This window comes from Lepidochelys kempii, chromosome 3, assembly GCF_965140285.1.
Source record: "Lepidochelys kempii isolate rLepKem1 chromosome 3, rLepKem1.hap1, whole genome shotgun sequence".
Classification (NCBI taxonomy): domain Eukaryota; kingdom Metazoa; phylum Chordata; order Testudines; family Cheloniidae; genus Lepidochelys; species Lepidochelys kempii.
Window position 1 is genome coordinate 83,538,278 of NC_136382.1, and position 24,046 is coordinate 83,562,323.

The following is a 24,046-nucleotide window of genomic DNA, read 5'->3' on the forward strand; positions in this document are numbered from 1 at the left end:
ATAGCAACTTTAAAAGTTCATAAGGAAAGCTGTACCTTACAGTATAAAGAAAATGTCACCATTTTCACATAGTTACCATTTGAGCCTACTATTGATGGCCATCTTGCTATAAAACTTATTACAGTATAGTTTAGCAAACAATTTAGTGCCTGTTAATTTTCTTTCTTCAGGTTGTGCCAAACTAGTCAAAGGGCTGTGTGAGAGGATGATTTCTTTCCTAACCATTATAGGTTGGTCAAGACATCAAGGAGAGAGGTGGGGTAGCCTGCCTACTGATTACAATCAAACAGTTTTCAGTTTGAATATTTAATAAAAGGATTAAGCAGCAGGATTACAAATTTCTGTGATAACAGAAACTAGTTTGCTTTAGAATATTTTTGCATAATCCCTCCAGAGAGAGGGTAGCATTTTAAAAATAATTAACTGAAACATTAATTTGGGGAGGTTATTGCTATTCTTTTAAAAACAACCTGGAAAAATATGCTTATAAATATACAACAACTCTATATACACATACCCTGTGAAGCTTAATAAGGGCCCTAACCATAGTTGGGTGGAGGTGCACAAAGGAAGTCGTTATGCTTTACCAGTGTTTTTTAAGCCACAAATAAAAAAAGAAAATGCTTGTAATGTTACAAATACTTATATATGATTCTTCTCTTGCAGAGTATTTTTAATACTTATATTAGAAGGAGAGGACAGAGCACTTCTAACTGAAATGCTGACTAGACCTTAGAGTCACCAAAGGGGTGAGATCAGATATTGAGGGTGCATCTCAGGACTTGTTATTTTCCGAAGATCTGTAATTCTACTATTGAATGGCAATGTCACAGTGCATTGGAGATATGGGGTCATCAAGGAATAAAGTCACAAGACAGTGTAGGGGAGGGTTCTAACACAGAAAAGGAGGGTATTCAGCGCTTTGGTACACTTACACTTGGAGCTAGGTGTGATTCCCAGCTCACATAGATGTAGCTCTGCAGTGCAGCCAGGGTAGCATGGATGGTGGCTCAAGCATGTCGCCCAAATATAACCTACCTGGACCCCACTGGTATGTACTAAGGGTGGCTAGCCTGGGCTGCCACTCACCGCTGCCCATATTACCACACGCTAGCTCAATAGGAGATAATGCAATTATGTCTGCTTCCTAGCTCCAACTGTAGACACACCCTTACAGTGCAAATAGGGAAGTATGGAAGGTATAACTCTTCAGAAAGAGAACATAAGGCAGAGGTCCGTCAGAGTAATCTGCTGACAGGCCAAAAGACCATTTGTCTATGCTGACCATCCACAGGCACAGCTGCCCGCAGCTCCCAGTAGCTATGGTTCCCAGCCAATGGGAGCTGTGGAAAGCTACAGGCCGCAGGGACATGCCTGCCACCTGCTTCCTGCAGCTCCCATTGGTCAGGAACAGTGAAATATCTAACTGTACAATAGCAATGTTTTCCCATAAGCTCAGCAACTCCTTTAAGGACAGGTCCAATAAAGAGTGAGATTTTCTAGTTCAAATACAAAATATTAAGATTTCTTCCTTACCTTCACGGCTACGCGCCATTATTATTAACTGGCAGATTACGTTTATCATTTCTTGAAGTAAAGCAGGACACTTTTTCAGGATAAATTGTTGATCTGCAAGACGAATGATTTGATAAAACCCTCAGATTCTCTGCTTACTCACTGTTTTCTCTAACTGTGTGCACCCCACCTCTGTCCACTGTTATTTATAAAGTCACCTACTCAGTCACACCCCCTATTTCTTTTTCTTCTCTTCTCTCCATGCTATTGTTTAACATATATGTATTTTAAACCATAATGGGTCTGAATCTGCCAGATGCTGGTCACACTCAACTCCCATCGCCTTCCAACAATTCAGAAGTATTTACATAAGAAGTCTCACAAAGGTTACACATTTCAATAAAAGTCAGACAACAACAACAACATTTAGAATGTAATTTTAAAAGAACTTTTAAAAAAAATTACTCTTAAACGTTAGCTACTAAGGAAAAAAAATAGGCTTATGCTCTTTTTGACTCTTTCACGTCAAGGCCTGAAAGGTTTTTAATCAAAGTTTTTTCTACTTGTACTTTACAACAGAAATTAAATCATCATCAAGTTGGAAGAAACTATTGAGAACTAGAGAAATTATGACATCACAAGAATCAGTAGACTGAAAATGGAGCAACTGAGAGGGAAAGGGATTTTTAGTCAGACTATTTAAAAAAGATGTTTAGTTACACATATAGTAACTGTCAGCATAGGCTACAGAAAGTCTAGGGGAATCTGAGGGTACGTTTACACTGATAAAACTCCACAGAACCGAGCTTCAGAGCCTAGGTCAGTTGACTTGGGCTCACAGGGCTCCAGCTGTGGGGCTAAAAATGTGCAGCGTAGCGGTTCAGGGTTGGGCTGGGGCTCTAAGACCCCACAACGGAGGAAGGTCTCAGAGCCTGGGTTCCAGCCCAACCCTGAATAGCTATGCTACAACTTTATAGCCTGTCAGCCTGAGCCTTGCAAGCCCAAGTCAGCTGACCTGGGCCAGCCAGAGGTCTTTTTATCATCGTGTGGACACACACTCAAAGACTATGTGGTCCAGGTAAAAATGCCAGAAGCGTCTGAATATCCAAGGTATGAAATATTTCTTCAGTTTTGGAAGAATGAGGCTTCAGAAAGAACACTGGGAGATGAATAGTCAAGTTGAAGTAGACATGGTTTATTTTGAAACAGTTATCACATAGCATATAGATTACTGTGTGTGACACATACTGCCACCCCATAAAATACCTTTTGGGGACCATATTGTAAGTTTATATTTCTGTGGGCAGATATTGTATGCAACTCAGGGGTGGGGAGGGTTGCCACAGCTCCACCAAGAGATAAAAACATGGAAGAGTGATTAAGGTAAAACACTTAGGTTGTAAATCTCAATAATAAGATACCACCCTATGGGGAGCCTTGCATAAACTGGTTCAAACTAGGTTTTCCAGAGACCAAAAAACTAAAAGGATTTTTGATATAAAAAAAGCTGGGTTTAAACTGACTCAGGGCCTTCTTTCTTATCCAGCAAATGGACAGGCCCTTCTGTCCAAGGCCTTCTACCCTTGTGGAAGGGTTGGAAGGACTTCGACCTAGTAGGGCCATGGTGGGTGGCCTCTGGTAAACTTTTAGCATGCATATAGGAACTTTTAGTGTTTTTTGTATGTTTTCTCTATAATGCTTTTACCTTAAGAATAAAGGTGCCTGCTTAGAAAAAGCAGTGTGGTAATGTTTAACTGCTAGCAATACAACATTGATAGCCCTCAAAAAGAAAGCAAAGCATGAGCAGACTGGCTTGCTGGGGATATCACAGTGCAAGACAGGTGGCTGTGCAGCTCCCAGTCAGAAGGGAGAGAGATGCAGCTTTCCACCTGAGGAGACGTGACAGCTGGAAAGCCTAAAACATTAAAACAGATGCCTCAAGAGGGACCAAGAAGGGGGTGGGGGTCAAAGGTGCAGTTAACCCTGAAACTGACAATGTGCAAAAACTGTCTAATTGGACTAAAACAAGTAAATTTACGAACAATGCAACATGTGATGTCTTTATTCCTAAAGAGCCTTTCTAAGAGGAGAATCATAATTACCTTCTTCAAGCGTCTCAGGAATTTTCATCCTGGCAAGATGAGCCAGTAAGAGAACTCTAGCCTTCAAGCTGTAAGGGCAGGTAAGCGGAGGCTCATTCTTCTTTAAATTAATGCTACCAAGTTCTCTGATTAGCTACAGGAAACAGAACAATTACAAATACAAATGGCTATTTTAGTACCAAAATGATAAACATAGCACAAGGAAAACAGCTTGTATCAATATACAGACCTTATATAAAAATTTAAACTTAATATTTCAAATAGGTTTCATCTTGATAAACTTAAGTAACTGTTCTATGTCAAGATGAAGATTGCAGAAGAGCAGCTATTTGATTTATAGCCCAGTTCCAAAACCGAACTATACCTTAAATGCCTCGTTTCCAAGAATGAGAATATTTGTTTTTACATTAGCAAAGAAGAAACTGGGATGACGAAACTGATCATAAGCTTGAATTTATTTTTAATTTTGTTGACTAATGTTGAGTGATAAGTTTTGTTGCTAGGGTTTATTCCAATCAGCTACTTTTATAAGGTTTTAATATTAAACTTTCTGTAAACTGGTGACAATTTCATCTTAACACCTTTCACCCAGACAAGACCATGCCGGCTTCCTCAAATTTAGATAGATCGATAGATAGATGGGAGATGGTCTCTGGGGTATGCAGAACACTTTTTTAAAATTACTGATTTAAGATGGACTTTTCCAAATTGACGCTACTTACAGACAACCTAATTTGAACGTGACTGCACAAGCTGCATGGTTCCAAGATAATATCTTTCAGAGACCCAGACGGGAAAGAAGGGTTAGTCACTCCACAAGATTTGAAGTCTGAGAAGGAAGCTTTATATTGGCTCTGAGATGGTGGTTCAGACATTAGATAATAATTTGATTTCAGTATTAAGATGTTTAACCAGATTTGAGTTATAGATTTGATTGTCTTTGATAAAATTCTTTAGTTGGCATTTGTAATCAAAGGGATAACCAACTTCTTAAACTATTCCTTCGAATTTATAAGGATTGATTATTTTTAGTATTAATTTGATATAACTAATTTAATGACTTAACTCCAATCCAATATGGACTAACTTGTTTGATCTGTTGATCCTGATTTGTTGTAATGCTTCATTTTCAGTTTAGTTTAATATTAATAGGAGCTTAGCTTTGGTGATATTGCTTGATTTTATTTTTCTTTAAGTGTTTTATTAAATGTACGTGTCGTTCAATAAGCAACGTGGGTCCAGAACCCTTGAGGACCTGGGTGGATACCATCCAGTCAGTCAATCTAAAAGCCTAACCAACTCCCCCTTTTAAGTCTGTGGTTCTCACAATAGTGAAACATCTTTCAGGATTAACTAACCTGAGGTATCTGAATGTTATCTGTTGGTCTGCTTGTAGCATCTTTGTTATACTGAGGGTCAAATTCAGAGGCTCCTGCTAAAACCATTATAAGCCCTGCAAAGATAATTGGGGACAAAGTACAGCAAAGTAAACACAAAGTTCTAGAATTTCACTTCCTGAAATTAAGATCCCACTAGGCCAGATAAGTGACTTTTCAGCATCCTCACACAGAAAACTCCCAGCTATTTCAATCCCTCCATATCAATAGCAAGTCCCTACTCTGAGTAAGATATTCAGTAGACCCAGTACTGCCTCTAATATTACAGCTGCCTCTGGCGTAACGCCTGACAAAAATCAGTCAAAGTAGCTCTGGGCCACAAGATGGGCTTTCCATGTGATACCACATCTAGCAGGATATGCTGATATTTTTAAAAGAAGTAGACTTGTCACATGGTTGTGGCCCTAAAGGCAGCAGAAGTCCCTGGTCCCATCCTCCTGACAGCAGCTGAAGCTGCTGTGCAGAGAGTCTTCTAACGTGCTTATGCACACTTCCCCTCACATTAACTGAAGTGGCTGGGGCTCTCTCTTTGCACCCCCCAAAGTGGCAAAAGGGTGGTGTACAAAAGGGGGGTGGTGGGGGGGAAGACTGTTTTCGCTTGACATTTTCTGTTCAAGCTTTAGCAAGGGTTTCTGAGTTCAACTGCACACACAGAAACCAACCCGAATTGATGGCTCCAGTCTTGTGGAGCTTGGCCCGGCTCCTCAGTCTGGGCTTTGCAGCCTAGTGCAGGGATCATGCCACCACTCTGATTTGGACTGGCCAAACCTGAGAGGTGCTGTACCTCATGTTCCTGGTTGCAATGCCAGGAATGCGGACACAGGCCCAGCCATGCAAGATAAGCACCATCACAGTGTGTGAATGGGCTGGGAGGGGAGCCTCCCTCTCTAGCCCTCTTCCCCCTGGTCTCCTCTCCTCACTGGGCTGGGATTAGGGTTGCAGTGCCAGGCCAGTGGGTGCTGCTTCAGGTGGCCGGTGCCCCCCTCAACAGTTTGGTATACTGCACCCACTGAATTGGGAGGCTACATCTGCCCTTGACTCAAGAAGTCAGCTTTCAAAAATTTATAACACAGGCATGACGTTCTGTAAAGCTACACTGCCTATCCTTCAAATTGGGAGTCAGCTCTGTACTGGGATGCATCTGTTTGAAGCCGAGATAAAGTGACTAGATTAGTTTTTTTCAAGTGTCTCTGGGAACCTTTAATTCTAAAACAAATATTGTTAAGTACTAGATTTTTTAAATGATTAAATTAGATGAACCCTTTGCAGTAAAAAGTAGCTCTACAAACTAATTCCTTACACATGGAAAGCAGGAATTCCTTCAATGAAGCCAGGAAGATTTAGCCATCCTTCCCTGAAAATGTCCTTTCAATCCTAATTTCCCACATTAGAGAGTTAACTATACTTTGGAGGAAAAAAATAAATTTCTTCTGCTACAGGGCATGGTAAATTCCACCTAATGACCACACCTAAATAGTTGGAGGTCAATTTCCATCTCTATTCTGGATGATCCATTTGTCTTCAAGGTGGGCCAAACCTGTGGACCTTATTACTCAAAGTAAGGAAATTTTCAGGTAAACAGATACATTTTCATATTATTCTTTGCGCTAAGGTCTACAGAACTGTTAAAATGGGATTTAGATAGTGTCTCTCCAGGATGCACACAGTAGGATCAGCCTTTAAATGTGGATATCCCAAATGAGGTAGATTATATATAAATATCTTCTTCATATTTTAGTGCCCGGGGAAGACGTCTGCCAAATGAAAGGAAATGGCTTTGGCTAAAGATTGGAAGCTCAATATGCAGAATTAGATGAATTTATGTATTGATGGTCATATGGCCATCTAACTGATCTCAACAGAGTAGACATGATTAATCTCAGAGTGTTAGTGCTCCTAAGGACTGTACTTTGATGCTTAACCAAAGGAGAAATATTTCTTGAATTTACTTAGGAAATGAATGCTGACAATGGTGAGGACTACCTGTCTGAATTGAAGTACATTGGAGATATCTTCTGACTTCAAACACACACTCAGCTAACTGAAGACTGCAGCCATCAGAACGCCTACTCTACTGGATAGGAAATATGACACCACCTCCTGCAGGGGCTCGATCTGGGTATTGCTGTAAGGAGCAGAAGGAGGTTCTACCGTTTTCCTCTGTGATCTTGTGGAATGTGATTGATGCCTTCAGGAAGCACCTAGTGTTGGGATTTGTACATAGCTTCCTTTTTCTGAACAACATGGGAACATTACACAACAGAGACTTCACCTTTTTACCCACAATAAAGCCCTCCTGGAGGGAACTTATCGGTATGTTCACAGGTTTAACATGGTAGTTAAACTATGTACTAGCTAGAAGAATAAATTCTTTTTGCTGCTTTCTCTCTGAAGTGCATGAAAGCAACAGTCACTTCATCCAAGTATTCATTTTAAACCTGTCTGGTCCCAGATGAAGGATTAGATTTGCAATTTCAGATCTCTGTGAGATAGATATCTGAAGATCCAATGCTAGGTTAAATCAGACCTGAGAACTAAAATCTCTTCAGATAGAAAGACTGAAACAGTATCACTGCTACTCTCTCATTTCTAGCTTTTGTACTGTTCTGGGGAGCAGTGGAAAAGGGGAATAGACACATAGCTGGGACCTTGTCCAACTTTATGAGAGCTCATTCACCACCTCATATCTCAGGTCCTGACACAAAGAGAGGGCACAGTGCACTTTATTAGCTGTTTCCAGATTCAAAGAGGTCTATCACCAGCTTAACTAACTGACTGACCATGAGCGAGACATTTCTGGGTGTAGGAACCATACTGCTAATCTGACGTCCACCGTGTATATCTTGGTGTTCATCTCCCCCTAGATGGGCAGTACACATAGAGATAGGAAACTTTGCTCCACTCAGGACAAGAGAATTTCTCTGAGGGGTAGGGTCCATTGTATTCTACCCATTTATGAAACCCTGTCATAACCAGAATAGATCGGTTATCCATGAAAGGAGCAGTCCTGCGAGACCTCAATAAATCACTGTGTTCCAGCTCATGGATGCTGTGCTTTCTTTCTGGTACCCATTCCCTGAACTGAATTGGAAATCTCTCTTTAAAATAAAAATCTGACTCTACATTCAACAGTTGTGGGAGTAGACAAACAATTGGAGCTAGATCTCTGCCAACAGATGAGACAGGGTAAGATGTAGATGATGCCTGGAATTACTGGATAGGTAGCATATGAACTCTAGATCATTGAAGCATGCCTGTCTGAGATGAGAATTGCCAATAGGCTTCAATAAGCATTGAATTTGTGTTTATTAAACCACTTGTTAACAGAAGATGAAGGTGGCCATATTGGAGAACATTCTCCTGAGATGAGGTCTTGTACCTCAGACAGTATTCTTCCTCAGCCCAAGCCTATGATCGTCTTCCCTCGCAGAGAGAGAAAGACAGACTGTCTAGATTACAAGATACCCCAGGAACTGTATTACTCAGTGTATTTACTTCAGCTTTCTCTCTGTACAGAACCCTGAGCAGAACTCTGTCCAGGAAGACTGAACTTCCATCTTCCCTAAAGCCAATATTAGTACTACCATGATGCTGCAAAGCATATTGATTCATGTAAGATCAAACGATAGCAACTGAAGTCAGGGAAATAAAAAGGCTGTCATTCATCTACAAAACATAAGAATTGTCTGACAATGGTAAAATAGAAATGCTGTGAAGACAATCTTCCTTTAGGAACTTATTTAGATGTTTCAGACAGGGCCTTGCACTGCTTGTCCGATCCTCTAAAGCTAAAAATAGGATGGGGAGCATCAGCTTCAGTCTGAAGTAGATGGAGGATTTCCATTATGAAATAGCCTTTCCAGGGTTTGAAGAGACAGCGAATGGAACAAAAGCTGTTCCTGTCATTCCAGCTCCAATGGATACTCCTCTGGACATTGAGTGCTCCCTTCCCAGGATGTGAGAGATGGGAATATAGAGCTGGATCTTGTCTAGGGCAATTGCACACCTCCTAAGTGTAGTTTCATAATACTTAATACACTCTTGCCTGAAAGAGTCTTCAATTCTTTGTTTTAAATATATTTTACTATTTGATTCTATAATTGTTCTGGATTGCTACCGTTCCTTCCTTAAGGAACAAGAATTCACTTTGTGGGGTGGGGAGGTATACAACTAGAGCAATCAGCAAAAGTCTACGACCGGGTCTTTTTCTGCATTTATCCGCATTTTGTATTCTGTACAGGTGAGCAGGGGAAACTGGGCACTGAGGATTGTCCACTCTGCTGCACTCCATGAAAGTGAGAAGGAAAAGGGGCTGATATTATTCATTCATTTATTTCCCCTTATTTTTCCCCATGGGGACTCTGCTCCGTCGGGGCCACAGCCTTCCCCACACCTTGTGCCTTCAGGGATCTAGTGTCACAGGCCTGCGGAAGTGCAAAGAGCCCTCTGCAGCTTTGCTGTCACAGCACTTCTCTCTCACTCTTGTGACAGCGGGGCTGCAGAGGGCTATCTGAGTTGCCGCGAGGCCAGCGACACCCAATCCCTACAGGAACAAGGTGGGGGGTAGGTGTCCTGCACTCAAGCCAACTGTTACCACTGGATTTTTTGTTGTTGATTTTAGTGTGTCAGCTGAAATCAATGTTTACCAATTTCTGTTAATTTAAGTCAAATCTTGCCAAGCCTAATGACATGGGATCTGCATGGGACAGATAAGTCCGTGCTTCCCGCGGAGATCTCAGATATGAGTAGGGTGAAAAAGGAGACAAAGACCCTTTTTTTCCATCTCTGGTTTGTCTTGGCCTACCTTTCTCCCTGCAGCCTACAGGAGTACGAGCTGCTACAAATACCTCTGAAGGGGAAGCAGAGCTGAGGGGACAATCCCTCAAAAGGCAAATGCAGCCATAGCACATGGCTGGACATTACACAGACATGTTATTGAGCTGAATTATTAGTCTACAACAGTGGTTTTCAACCTTTTCCCCCCAATTTGTGGACCCCTAAACATTTCAAATGAATGGTGCGGACCCCTTTGAAAACCTTAGGCAGTCTGCGGACCCCCAGGGGTCTGCAGACACTAGGTTGAAAACCACTGGTCTACAATTTTTAATACAAAATTTGGAATTTCCTTCAGAAAAGCGCTGCAGCAGGGAAGCCTGGCTGAGCCAGCAGCCACTGTAGAACCAGAAAAACTGGAGGGAACTTCAGGAGATGAGGCATTCCCCTTCTGCCAGTGACTGTAAAGTCTGATTCTGCCCCTAACCTGCAAGCAGCCTGAAGTACCTATTGTAGTGGATCTGTGGACCTTAGCATGAAGGAAAGCAACTCTGTTAATTTAAAACACCTAGTCATAAAGTATCCTCCTTCCCCACAGTGATGATAACTCATCTCTTCCCTTAGTCCCTTAATCCTCAAGAAAGGGGAGAGAAAAACGTTTTAATTACTAAGAAGATGCATAGGCAGCACTGTAGGACACATGCACAAACAAACAGAGTGGGCTCACAAAATTCGGTTCAGTAGTAACAAATATTTAGTACTACATTTGCTATATAGTTTTCAAAACACTTTACAAAAATATGCATAAGTATCAGTATACCCTCTACAGATGGGGGGAGAGAACTCAGGCAGAGAAAAGGCTAGTTTGCCACCATAGTGAGTTCAAGTTTCTTGTCCTCAACTTCAAGGCCCTTCACAACTCTGTCTTTTCTTCTTTATTCAGTTGAGTCTATTTTGACCCACATGCCATCCTCTCCACCTATGATGCTGATTTCACCCCATTTAGGACGGTCCTCTGGGTAGAGTGCTAACACAGGACTCAAGAAAACTAGGTTCAATTCCCTGCTCTGCCACAGACATTTTTGTGTGACCTTGGGTGAGTTCGCCTCTCTGTGCCTCAATTTCCCATCTATAAATGAGGATAGTAGTTCCTCTCTGCTTCATGGGTATATTGTGAAATACATTAGATTGTGAGGTGCTCCAATGCAATGGTAATAGTAAACAGATAATGATAAACTTTAGTAGAGCCCCTGTCAGATTGATTTAGATAGAAAATTGTGCTCACCACCTCTGCCTGACAACGGCCCCTCAGCCTGTGCCGCTTCCAGCGGCTCCCGTTGTCCTGGAGCAGCAAACCGTGGCTATTGGGAGCCGCTATCGGCCAAACCTGCAGATGCAGCAGGTAAACAAACCGGCCCGCCAAGGGCTTTCCCTGCACAAGCGGCGCAACAAGTTTAGGAACCACTGGCCTAGATGATTGAGATACTGTCCCTAGTTTTGTGAGTCTGGAGGCTTGGTCCTCTCAGGGAAGGGTTCTCTGCTCTATTTTCCCAGTTAGCCTGACAGAATAAGTTTTTCCTTTCTGCCTTTGGTATATGTTGTATGGTGTATCTGTTCCTCTAAGCTTTTTTTTCAGGGCATGGGTTAAGCAGGGAGAGTTTAGTTTCTCTCTATTGTATTGCTAGGACGTTTGTCTTTTGACATATCACAGAGTATAGAAAAATATATCATAACTTACTCAAAAATTTCCTTTCTTTGAGCAGGACAGACTGCAGATCCATTATAATGCATCTTACCCCAGCTTGCAGCTCCTTAGAGGCAGAACCAGACTTGTCAATTACGACAGGCAGGGAATAGCCACACCCCTGAAGACCTACCCAGTTTGAGATGCTTCCGAAGCTGCTTTGTAGAGCTATTTCCTTTAAAAACTTTAATTCACAGGTTATTAGGTAGAACAAGAAATTCAGATAAAAACTTCCTACTGCTGAGTATCCTCACATTTCTCCCTGACCATACAGGGTTTCCCCCATTTCTTGTAGCACAGAGGGAGAGTGGCCTCCATGTTCTAAGATAATAGGATATCAATGAAAAGGGAATCTGAAAAGAGAACTGCTCCTGTGCTATAGAAATAAGTGTAACTCTGGAAAAGTTCACTCTTGAGATGATCTCTAATGGGTGGAGTTCACTGCAAGTTAGCTCATGTGTGCTAACTCAAGCTAACTGCACTTGAGCTAGCCTAGCTCCAGTGAAAGCAACCACACTTCAAAACAACACTCGAGTTACACAGAATTATTTGACTGACATCACACAGTGACTGGATTAGCAGAGTGGGTTAGATGATGAGTTGTAATTCAAGCCGTTGTACCTTCACTGTATTACTAGCTTGATCTTAAAGCACCATTTAACTCAAGCTAGAGATGTGTGTGTGTGGACAGGAGCCAAGTTAGGGGTAATACTCAAGCTAACTGTGCTGTGAAAACACCCCTTTAATAGGCTCCTTAAACTTTACAGAGGTTCAGAGATGGCCAGAGGAAGCCCTCACATAGGGAAGCCCTGTTATCTAGTTAAATGCCAAAGTGAGCAAGGCAATGGCACATAAGGGCTGATTAACATCTTGCTAAAGAGTGCAGAGGAAATGGTCAGAAGAAAGCGGTCGGCCCAGAGGCCCCCTACAGCCTGCTTGTTACTCCATGTCTGATATTTACAGAATTTTCAGAATTATTCTCTCTCATTCATCTACAGCTGGAGGAGAGTGAAAAAGCAGTGGGACGTGGCCAACCCATGGCGTGAGCAGGGTTCAGTTAACGAAGGCACTTTTGTGCTCTTCCTTGAAATCTTCTATTTCTCTGGTTGCCTGTGAGGTATTCCTGCCTCTACCGGAGTATCAAAAGGGGTGTTTCCAGCAATCTTGTTGCAGAGCCCCCAAGGCTAAACAACACCTCAGTAAGTCTTAGAATCCAGGAAGTCAAATATTAAGAATAAAGAGGATCCCATTTTAATCATTTTCTTTTCTGGTTGCTCTAGCAGATCTGGTAAACCCTTCAGCCATTGTAGACAGATGATTCTAGACCTAACCAGCTCTTCAAGGGCGCAGTAACTGTCACCCTGCTTTGATTGACGGGTCCGATTCTGCCTCCAAGGGGTTAGACCCATTGTGAGAGTTCTGCAGACTTTACTTCTAAAGATTTTTTTTTTTTAAACTTAGTATGAGTAGATAGAAAATTAGGCATACGATATACATTGAATGAACAAGTCATCTGAAAAGGACATTCCATGTTTTGGCATGAAGCAAGGTGTAAGGCTTTCAGAGCAGATATTTACAATGACAAACTTTAGCTAGGATATTATGTCTGGTGCCTCCAATTCTACATTTAACTCTTTGGTAATGTAAATGTTTAAAAATACTCTGGGTCCCCAGAATTCTAGTATTTGGAATTTTTCCAACAGTAAGCTTATGAGTGACAGCATGTTTACAGCAGGAATAAAGAGGGCATGCAGACCTAGGTTACAATCCTGATTGGCAGTGGCACAATGTATAACCATGGACAAGTCAGCTTCTGTGCCTCCATTTAACCAACCTTACAATGGGGTTATATTAATCACCCCATATAAGCAATGAGGTATTCAAATGAAGAATGAGTTTAAAAGGCAACTTTGTACCTTTAACCAACTTCACCCTGTTTTTTCAGATACCTTTTTTACTTACGTTTCAGATCCATATTTCGCGTTTTATAAACAAAATATGTATAGATTTGAGTTGTGCGTATGAGAATCTGATCTCCACTGTAGCGTATTGATCGGTACCACCAAGAACCCTAAGAAATTCAATAAGGATATACTGTGTCAAGGATTAATCTTTTAATTATAACTATCAAATACTAGAATACATTAAAACACAACTAAACTGCTTTTCAATTCAGAATTTATTCAGAACCAACCTCCAATATTCATATCAATACAAAAAAAAATTAAATTCACCCTACAGAGTCTGAATTTGTCTTTTTAACATAGCTGTGATGGAACAATGCCAGTTCAATTTCAGTTTTGTAAAGATCACCTTTTACCAACTCTAAGACTAAAGGTCATTCTAACATTTTAAAAGTTACCAAAAATATCCCCCTGAAGTGTTTATAAACCAAAAGGTTAAAGGATTGTGTTAGCTCATGTCAACCAGAAGGTGAAATTGACTAGAAACTATTTTCAATTTGTTCCTCAAGAAATCTGTAACAGTATAAATTTATGTATAAAATAATTCTGAAAACTTATTTTTATCTAATGTATTAGCATCACAGCTGAGCTTTGCTAGCCTAGGAGATTGACAGCCACACCTCCCTTTCCTCCACATTTGGGGGACTTCCAAATGTAAACAGCTTCAGCTTTTATGTTTTTTTAATTTTTCTAGCTCTTTTTCTTGCAGAGACAGCCTTGAAAACAAACTGATACAAACCAATCACTAGAGTTGAAAGCTAGTCACCTAAGTTTCCTAAAGACCACAGGTTACTCTCAGTCCCTCCACACACATTTACAGTGCATGTTCTTGACTGTGCCCTTTACTTTGGCTTCTGCAGAATAGAGTTTTTAAACAAGCCAATTAAGGTCTTTGATGGGCCAAGAGAGCTTTACAATGATGTCAGTAGAATATGAATGGTCAAAATGGGTTACGCTCAACAGTCTGACGAATCTGTACACAGAGATTCATAGAATCATAGAATATCAGGGTTGGAAAGGACCTCAGGAGGTCATCTAGTCCAATCCCCTACTCAAACCTTTAGATTCATAAAGGTCCCACTGAACCTTTGAAACTGGTGCAAATGTTTACAGTACTTTTAAACAAAAATAGTTCAGATATGCAGCATGAACGCTGTTTCTAGTGTGACCAGATTCTCAAAGGGGAATAAAACAGAATATTACTTGTTCTAAGGGAGGAGTGTTTATGTGATTTTGACAGATAGGGGAAAGAGAAAATGGTGCCCAATCCACCCTTTTATGTTTTCTATGCTTTTGCCTTCTTTTTTTTCCCCCCTACTGTCACCTATCCTCCCATCTCCTCTCTCTATACCCAAGTCTTCTCCTCTCCCTAAATCCCACCTCCCTATAACCAATATGGTCTCATTGTTTCCTTGTACACCCCATCTATCTCCAACTATTGTCTCTTGTTTTATATTTAGATTGTAAACTTTCTGGAGTGGGGACAGTCCCTTGGTCTGTGTCTGTACAGCACCTAGCACAATCAGGTCCTGGTTCTTGACTGAGGCTCCTAGGTACTACAGTAATACAAATAATAAAAATAATCACCACGTGTATTCATTCTACCACATACACTCACTTCTTTGTACTCCTCACTTGCTCACTTTCCCCCACCTCCTACATCCTGCCACAATCTAGTGCTGCTCTGTTGGGCAGATAAAGGTCAGCAGAAGCATGGTCTCTCCCCAGCCCTTTCTCTGGTTCAGTAGCCACCTGCCACCAGCAGCGGTGGAGTTGAGCTGCCTGTAAGCTGGCCATGTGCAGTAGTATCCAGAGTCTCAAAATTCCATATGAAACTCTATGCATGGAGAAAGGAGAACACAAAGGGAGTTTTCACAAAGAGTGTGCAAGGAAGAGAGAGACCACGCTTTCACACAAAACTGAAGGTTGAAATAAAATTGTTACTACACAAAAATGAATAAAAGTTAAAATTATAGAACAAAGTTATCAAGCGAAACTTGACCATCAACTGACCATCAACTTGTTCCATCCCTAGAGGAAGTAATTCTAGTGGCCTTAGTTCAACATTGAGGCTCAGCAACAACCCTGAATTAACTTCAAAACCAATAGATGAAAGGTATTCCCCAATTGTGACGAATAAGGAGAGAAGCTATGCAGCAGAATATATACACTGTTGTAAACATTCAGGATAGTCAATGTTTTTTCTTAAAGTCCCAGCTCTTGGAGTCATGAGAATCTCTTTCATTTTAAAAGTTTTTATCCCTCAGAATTTCAGAGAAAAGCCTGACAAAATGAATCCTGAAAAGTCAAATACCAAGAGGCAGATGAAAAGAATCCAATAATTTTTTAACATTTCATGTTTCAGCTAATATTCTGAGCACCTGACTCATGACTTCTGAGTGAGGCTGACAATACTGTGTATACATAAAAATGCATGACAAAGGGATGGGCAAATTCTGCAAACAATTGGTCATGAATTTCAACAGAATTAAGCACCATGGCATAGCATCTTTTTTCATGAGAGCTTTTCTGCAAGTGCACTTTAAATGGAAGCAAACACAGTTACTAGACTGTACACAAAGATGTCTTAGGAGTAAGACTTGAGCTCCTCATTCCCCCCATTCATAAAAATAAAGATTCTTTTCCCTTTAGTTTAGGTAATACTTACCACAACAACTGGAAGAATAACCATAAATGCTAGTCCATATACCAGCAAAACCTAAAAAGAAACATATTTGATGTACACAAGTCTATTACTAACTATATTTCAAACAAGAAGTTGTGTTACATACATATGCATTAATTAGCTAAATTTATCGCTCTAGGAGAGATCTTGAAATTTATGATTTTGAAGGCTACAACTAAATGGATCAGAAGCAAGATCTCATTCAGAAATTTTCACCAATTAAATATAGTAAGTGTTTTGTATGAGTAAGTTCTTTAAAATGCCCATCTGTTGTCTTGGGTGGGTTGTTTTAATTATCCAAAAGTTGTCTGCTAAGTAGTGATTTTAAGGAAAGACATCTAGTTATTCTATTCTTGAGCAAGCAGGTAAGGGTCAGCACTAACATCTAGCAATGTAATGTAATAGAAAGGATTTTTAAACTGTGGGTGCAGAATTGCTAGGGTACAGTAAGTTGTATAGAAAGAAATTATATCTCTATATAAAGACCAATAAGTTGAAGTCATGTGTATATTTGATTCTGTGCTTGCATAAATTGCCTAGGAAGGTTGTGGAATCCGCATCATTGGAGATTTTTAAGAATAGATTAGCCAAACATCTGTCAGGCATGGTCTAGATCAGTGGTTCTCAAACTTTTGTACTGGAGACCCCTTTCACATAGCAAGCCTCTGACCCCCCCCCTCTTATAAATGAAAAACACTTAATATATTTAACACCATTATAAATGCTAGAGGCAAAGCAGGGTTTGGGGTGGAGGCTGGCAGCTCGCGACCCCCCATGTAATAACCGTGCGACCCCAAGGGGTCCCAACCCCCAGTTTGAGAACCCCTGGTCTAGATAATACTTAGTCCTGCCATTAGTGAAGAGGACTGGACTAGATGACCTCTCAAGGTCCCTTCCAGTCCTATGACTATGATTTAAGCTATTCTATGCAATAGCAAAGGTACACTTATAGAAGGTATAATGACCAGGCTACCACATCAACATCATTTCTGCATGTGTTAGTACCCTGCTCCCAAAAAGATTACATTTAAGCTATTTTATCACTTCTTATTCTGAAATTTTCTCCATGGAAACAGAGAACAATGATACATTCTAAATGAGTGATAGGCTTGGAAGTAGAAACATCTGATCAATCAATACCTACTCACATGCATAAAGTTAAGTATGGGCTTAACATATTTGCAGGATTAATGCCCGAGGCTGTGTCATGGAATATTACATAAAGTTACGTTAACTCACCAAGAGAGAATTTTTCTGATCCACAATCCAAGCTGGCAATGCAATACCAAAGCTCGTAGCTGGAGAGAATAAGAAAAACAAACCTGTTACAAAATGGCAAGGGATTCTTTTAAAATCACATGGACTTTCAAATGGGGGGGGGGGGGGGGGAGAGGGGGAAGCTTTTATCCATGTCAGTATTTAAACAACAAAATTCTAAAACTCAGTAAACTAAAAAAAGGTTTTGGAAGTATGTCTACTCAAGGATGCAGAGAACTGATAAGAGTTTCTGAAGCTCTGAAAATTTCACCAAAACTATTTTGGCTCAATAACTATATGCAAGATGTACAAATATATCAAAAGAGAACAGGTGAATACAAAGATGCAACAATTTAATACAGTTGTCCAGATTTGCAATGCTTCCACTGGTACAAACACATACAGTACAGTAAATACCTTGATGGGGAAAAAATGGTTAGCTACCTTTCTATAATCGTTGTTCTGCAAGATGTGCTGCATATGTCTATTCCAGTATAGGTACGTGTGCTCTGTGCACAGTTGTCAGAACATTTTCCCTCAGTGATCCTCGTCGAGGCAGTTTGAGTGCCCTACGCCATCGTACACCACTGTGTGCAGGTGTAAGAGGGCAGAGTTGTCCCCAGCCCCCCATCAGGTCCTTCTTACCAGATAGACTCCAGTAGAGAAGGGAAGGAGGGTGGATCATGAAATGGACATTTACAACACATTTCGAAGAATAGTTATGGAAAGGTAGGCAACCACTTCTTCAAGTGATTACACATCTACTCCACTGTAAGTGACTCACTAACAGAACAACTTGGAGGTGGGCTTGGGATCTACTTCAATAGAGATTGGAGAACAACACTTCCAAAAGTGGCGCATTTCTTGAACGGATGGGCTATAGCATAATGAGAAGCAAACGTGTGCACTGATGACCAAGATGCCACTTTGCAAATGTCCAGAATAAGTACTTTAGTCAGAAAAACCGGTGATGCTGCATGCACTTTAGTTGAATGGGACAACACCTAGCTGGTGGAGTCACATTAGCCAACTTGTAGCATAAACGAACGCACAAAGAAGTCCAGGATGAAATCATTTGAGCAGAGACTGGCTGGTCCTTCAATGCAGTTTTGTTTATGGTCACAATTTGTTAGTGAATACCTAAACAACTTAGTACAGGTCCACGTAGAAAGCTAAAGCTCCCATCACATCTAACAAATGAATTGTCTCCTCATCTCTGTAAGAGTGAGGCTTTGGAAAGAAAGAGTAAATAAATTCCCTGGTTAATGTGAAAATTAGACACCATCTTTGGCAGGAACTTAGGGCAAGAGTGGAGGTAAACTTTATCCTTATGAAAAGCTGTACAGGGAGGCTCGGATACCCAGGCTCTCAACTCATCCACTCTCCTTACCGAGGTAATCACAATTAAAAATGCCACCTCTGTAGACAGGAGGAAGGAAAGCTACAAGAGGTCCAAAAGATGGCCCCCATTAATTTTGCTGACACCAAGTTCAGATCCCATGAAGGAATAGGATCACGTACTGTGGGTATAATCTGTCCAAGACCTTTAGAAACCTAATGGTGATGGGGCTAGGGAAAACTGATCTACTGTCCGCTAAGGGGCAGAAAACTGACAGAGATACATCTGATACAGGTAACTGCTGAAGTTTATGTTTTAGGTGTAAAAGGTAATCTAATATGTGACTGATGGGAGCGTGTTCCAGAGGGACATCCTTCTGTTGGGACGAGATGTACTACTCAGAAGTACTTCCTGACCATACATAGAGCAAGCCTTTTCTAACAATGTTAACCATAAAGCATCCACCTGTCAAGTGGAGGGCTTGCAGGCTGGGGTCGAGCAGGTGCCTATGGCCCTATGAATCACGTCTGGGTCCAACAGGAGAAAGAGTGGAGGTCTGAGTGACAAGGGTAGCAGAATCGAATACCAGTGTTGCTGAGGCCATGCAGACACTATGAGGTGAGCATGGTCTTGCTTGATTTTGGACAAAACTCTGGGCAGTGATTGAATCAGAGGGAAGGCATACAGGATGGAGATCTTTCAGGACAGCAGGAATGTATCTGACAATGAGTCTTGCCGAGACCTCCCTGGGAACACAACTGATGGCATTTCCTATTGGCCTTTGTTGCTAAAAGGTCCACTTGGGGAGTCCCCCATAGCTGGAAGATGGATCTGGCCATGTTGGGACTCAGCAACCATTAATGGCCAATGGAGAAGGATGTGCTCATCTTATCTGACAATGTATTCTGCACCCCCTAGAAGGTAAGCAGCTCTGAGGTGAATCCAATTAGCTATGCAAAAGTTGCACAGGAATAGCTGAGGAAAATTCACTCCTCCCTGCCTCTTTACATCAAACCAGTCGCTGTGCTGTCACATAAAACTAGCAGATTTTTTCCCCCTTGATATGTGGAAGGAAATCTGAACAGGTTAGACCAACAGCTTGCAATTCCCTGATATTTATGAGAGTCTTTAGATCTTTGAAGACTTACAGATCTCATGTGCCCCCACCCTCCCACACCCAGGGATAATGCGCCTGTGACTAAAGTGAGCGTTGCTTGTGGGGAATGAAGGGGGCCACCATACAGACTTTCTTAGGGTCCATTCACCAATCCAGAGACAAAACTAACATTGGTAGTCAAACCACTGTGTCTAAATGATGGCAACTCGGGGCATACACTGAAGCAAGCCATCCTTGCAGCTTGCTGAGGTGCAGTCCAATGTGCTGCACTGCACAGGCACACACTGCCATGTGTCCCAGGAATCTGAGGCAGCTGCACACTATGGTCAGAGGATGTGCCTTCAATTCTAGAACTAAGCCCCATAGTGTTTTGAACCGCAATTGCGGTAAACAAGCCTTGACCTTCATAGAGTGTAAGACCACCCTAATACATTCTATTCTCTGTACTGGTTTCAGGATTGATTTGTCCCAGTTTACTAGGAGCTCCAGCACACTGAATGTGCACAGGATGATGGATACACTGGACAGCATGTGAGTCTGGAACCAGCATTTGACCAGCCAATCATCCAGGTACAGGAACATGTGGACCCCTACTTTTTGATGAGTCACTTACTGACTCTACAGGTTTAGCTGGTGATAAAGAACATGATGCAACACCAGTGCCAGCTCTGTGTCTTTGGTGAGGGAGCTGCCCAAGCAACTTCTAGCTGCTCGGGACTGATTCTGATCCTTAACACCAGAGAATGTTGCCTGTGGTGCTGATGCTCTCAGTGCATCCTTAAGGAAACTGACTGAGGTGGGTGAAGAGACATCCTAGCAGGAGGATATGGCCCTGGGACCCACCCTTATCTATGCCATTGCCTCCTAGGAGGCAGCCACTACTGGGACTGCTGTGAGATCTGTGACCTCCAAATCTCTGACAGAGGTTATGCATCCCACCTAGACAGGGACACAAGATCACGACACAGAGTCCTCTGATAGTGGGGGAGCAGAGCCCGTTGGAACTGGAGATAGGTGGTCAGATCCCAGAGATGGTGGTATCAGGAATATCATTGCTGGCTTTTTCCTCAATTGCATTGGCTTCTGAAGTACCGAAAGCTGAATGGTAATGATACTGCATGCTGCTGACGAGGCGGTGTAGGAACCAAGGAATTGGTACTGACTGGATACCTTCCTGCACTCCTAGGGACACAGGTACCAAGAGGTTAAGCAGTTCTATTGGGGCTGCATATGCCTCTGGTGTCACTGATACCAGTATTGATCTGTGACCACAGTGCGTTTGTAAGGATACTTCAGTGCTGGGCTTTGATGGACCTGGCACAGGTTCCGGAGTCAACAATCCATTCTTTTTAGATGAGAAGTGCTCTAGAGAGTGCCTCCCTTCAGAGTCTCTCTACAGTCCTTGCCTCTAGCTGACCACCTCCATATCCCACCCAGTCCACCAACACCACCCACCACTCACACATTAAACCCAATAACTGAAATTAGACTAAAATACTGCTGCCCACAAGAGACTAGACTACTAAGCACCACAGGCAGAGACTAGGAGCGACTACAGGACACCAGTGGAATGGCAGGGAAATGATCAAGTGAGATATATCTAGATAACCCTGGCAAGTGACCCACACACTGCACAATCAGGTGTAAACCTCCTCAAGATCACTGCCAATCTGACCTGGGGGAAATTTCCTTCCAAACCCCACATAGAGCAATCAGCTGGACCCTGAGCACATGAGCAAGAACCGGCCAGCCAAGCACCTGAGAGACAGAATGCTTGGAGCGACCTCAAGAGCCCTGGCCCACTCAATCCAATGTCCCATCTCCAGCTGTGACCATCCCTGATGTTTCAGAGGAAGAAGATAAAAAAAGCTGAATACATTGAGGGGGAGGGGAGGAATCCCGTCCTTAGTCTAGCATGTGGCTGGCTGAAACCCTGAAGCATGAGCTTTTAGGAACATAAGAAACTGGAACTGAGCCCTGCTCCCTACCATCACAAACAACCCCATCATACAACTACACTCAAATTTGTTCAGCTCTCTTTCAAAGCTGATTAAGTTGTTTGTCCCCACAACTCCTTCTGGGTGGCTGTTCCAGAACCTTGAACTTGGTATTACTGAATTTCATCCCATTTCTGTAACTCCAGTCACATCCCTTCTTCTCAACCTTTTTTTGCTAGACTAAAACAAGCTAAGCTCTTCTAGTCTTCTCACATAAGACCCTCCATTCCCCAGGTCATCATAGTAGTTCTTCTCTGCACTTGTTCCCGTTTAAATTAATCTTTCTTCAGCATGAGTGATGAGAATTATACACAGTATTCCAAATAAGGTCTTCACCAGTCCCTTGCACAATGGCATTAATATTTCTCCATTTCTACTGGAAATGCCTCACCTGATGCATCCTAGGATTTCATTTGCCTTTTTCACAGCCACATCACATTGGTGGCTCAGCCATCATGTGATTGACCCACACCTCCAGATCTCTCTTGTCTGTTGCTTCCAACTGATGCATCTCCATCTTGTAGGAGAAATTATTATTAGACCTTAAGTGCACATTTTTATCTACTTCCTCTGAAGCATCAGGGACAGCTACAACTGGAGATGGGACACTGGGACACTATTAGACCTTAAGTGCATTTATTCTCCAATCTATACCTGGGAAGTTAAAGTCTCCCATTATGGCACAATTCCCAAAAATATTTTTCTCTAAATAATATTAAAGAGATCTCTATCCATATCCAAGTCTGATCCTGGGGTCTATAGCAGACCCCTAACACTATCCTAATAGAGCCTCTTTTACAATCTTTCCCCTTGAATACTTTTGGTGTTAGAATCATAGACTATCAAGGTTGGAAGGGACCGCAGGAGGTCATCTAGTCCAACTCCCTGCTCAAAGCAGGACCAACCCCAACTAAATCATCCCAGCCAGGGCTTTGTCAAGCCTGACCTTAAAAAACTCTAAGGAAGGAGATTCCACCACAGTCTAGATCCATCCTCTTTAAAACCCCTTTCAGATAGCTGAAAGCAGCTATCAAATCCCACCTCATTCTTCTCTTCTGCAGACTAAATAATCCCAGTTCCCTCAGCCTCCCCTCATAAATCATGTGCTCCAGCCCCCTAATCATTTTTGTTGCCCTCTGCTGGACGCTTTCCAATTTTTCCACATCCTTCTTGTAGCGTGGGACCCAAAGCTAGACACAGTACTTCAGATGAGGCCTCACCAATGCTGAATAGAGGAGAATGATCACGTCCCTCAATCTGCTGGCAATGCCCCTACTTATACAGCCCAAAATGCCGTTAGCCTTCTTGGCAACAAGGGCACACTGTTGACTCATATCCAGCTTCTCGGCCACTGGAACCCTTAGGTCCTTTTCTGCAGAACTGCTGTCGAGCCATTCGGTCCCTAGTCTGTAGCAGTGCATGGGATTCTTCCGTCCTAAGTGCAGGACTCTGCACTTGTCCCTGTTGAACCTCAACAGATTTCCTATGGCCCAGTCCTCTTATTTGTCTAGGTCCCTCTGTATCTGATCCCTACCCTCCAGTGTATCTACCACTCCTCCCAGTTTAGTGTCAGCTGCAAACTTGCTGAGGGTGCAGTCCACACCATCCTCCAGATCATTAATGAAGATATTGAACAAAACCGGCCCCAGGACTGACCCTTGGGGCACTCCGCTTGATACCGGCTGCCAACTAGACATGGAGCCATTGATCACAACCCGTTGAGCCCGACTATCTAGCCAGCTTTCTATTCACCTTGTAGTCCATTCATCCAGCCCATACTACTTTAACTTGCTGGCAAGAATACTGTGGGAGACTGTATCAAAAGCTTTGGTAAAGTTGAGGAATAACCCATCCACTGCTTTTCCCTCATCCACAGAGGGAGTTATCTCATCATAGAAGGCAATTAGATTAGTCAGGCATGACTTGCCCTTGGTGAATCTATGCTGACTATTCCTGATCACTTTCCTCTCCTCTAAGTGCTTCAAAACTGATTCCTTGAGGACCTGCTCCATGATTTTTCCAGGGACTGAGGTGCAGCTGACTGGCCTGTAGTTCCACAGATCCTCTTTCTTCCCTTTTTTAAAGATGGACACTACATTAGCCTTTTTCCAGTCATCCAGGACCTCCACCGATCGCCATGATTTTTCAAAGGTAA

The 24,046-nt window shown here is 42.1% G+C and overlaps 1 protein-coding gene across 1 annotated transcript in view; it reads right to left on the reverse strand.

Annotated features, from left to right (window-relative positions):
• Positions 1-24,046, reverse strand: part of SEC63 (SEC63 protein translocation regulator) — a 100,484-nt gene that overhangs the window by 30,355 nt on the left and 46,083 nt on the right. Inside the window, exons 6-11 of the mRNA XM_073336936.2 lie at positions 17,421-17,479; positions 16,164-16,214; positions 13,494-13,602; positions 4,976-5,070; positions 3,618-3,750; positions 1,537-1,629 (exon numbers count right to left, since the gene is read on the reverse strand). Of these exons, the coding sequence (XP_073193037.1) occupies positions 1,537-1,629; positions 3,618-3,750; positions 4,976-5,070; positions 13,494-13,602; positions 16,164-16,214; positions 17,421-17,479 (540 nt within the window). The remainder of the gene's footprint in view (positions 1-1,536; positions 1,630-3,617; positions 3,751-4,975; positions 5,071-13,493; positions 13,603-16,163; positions 16,215-17,420; positions 17,480-24,046) is intronic.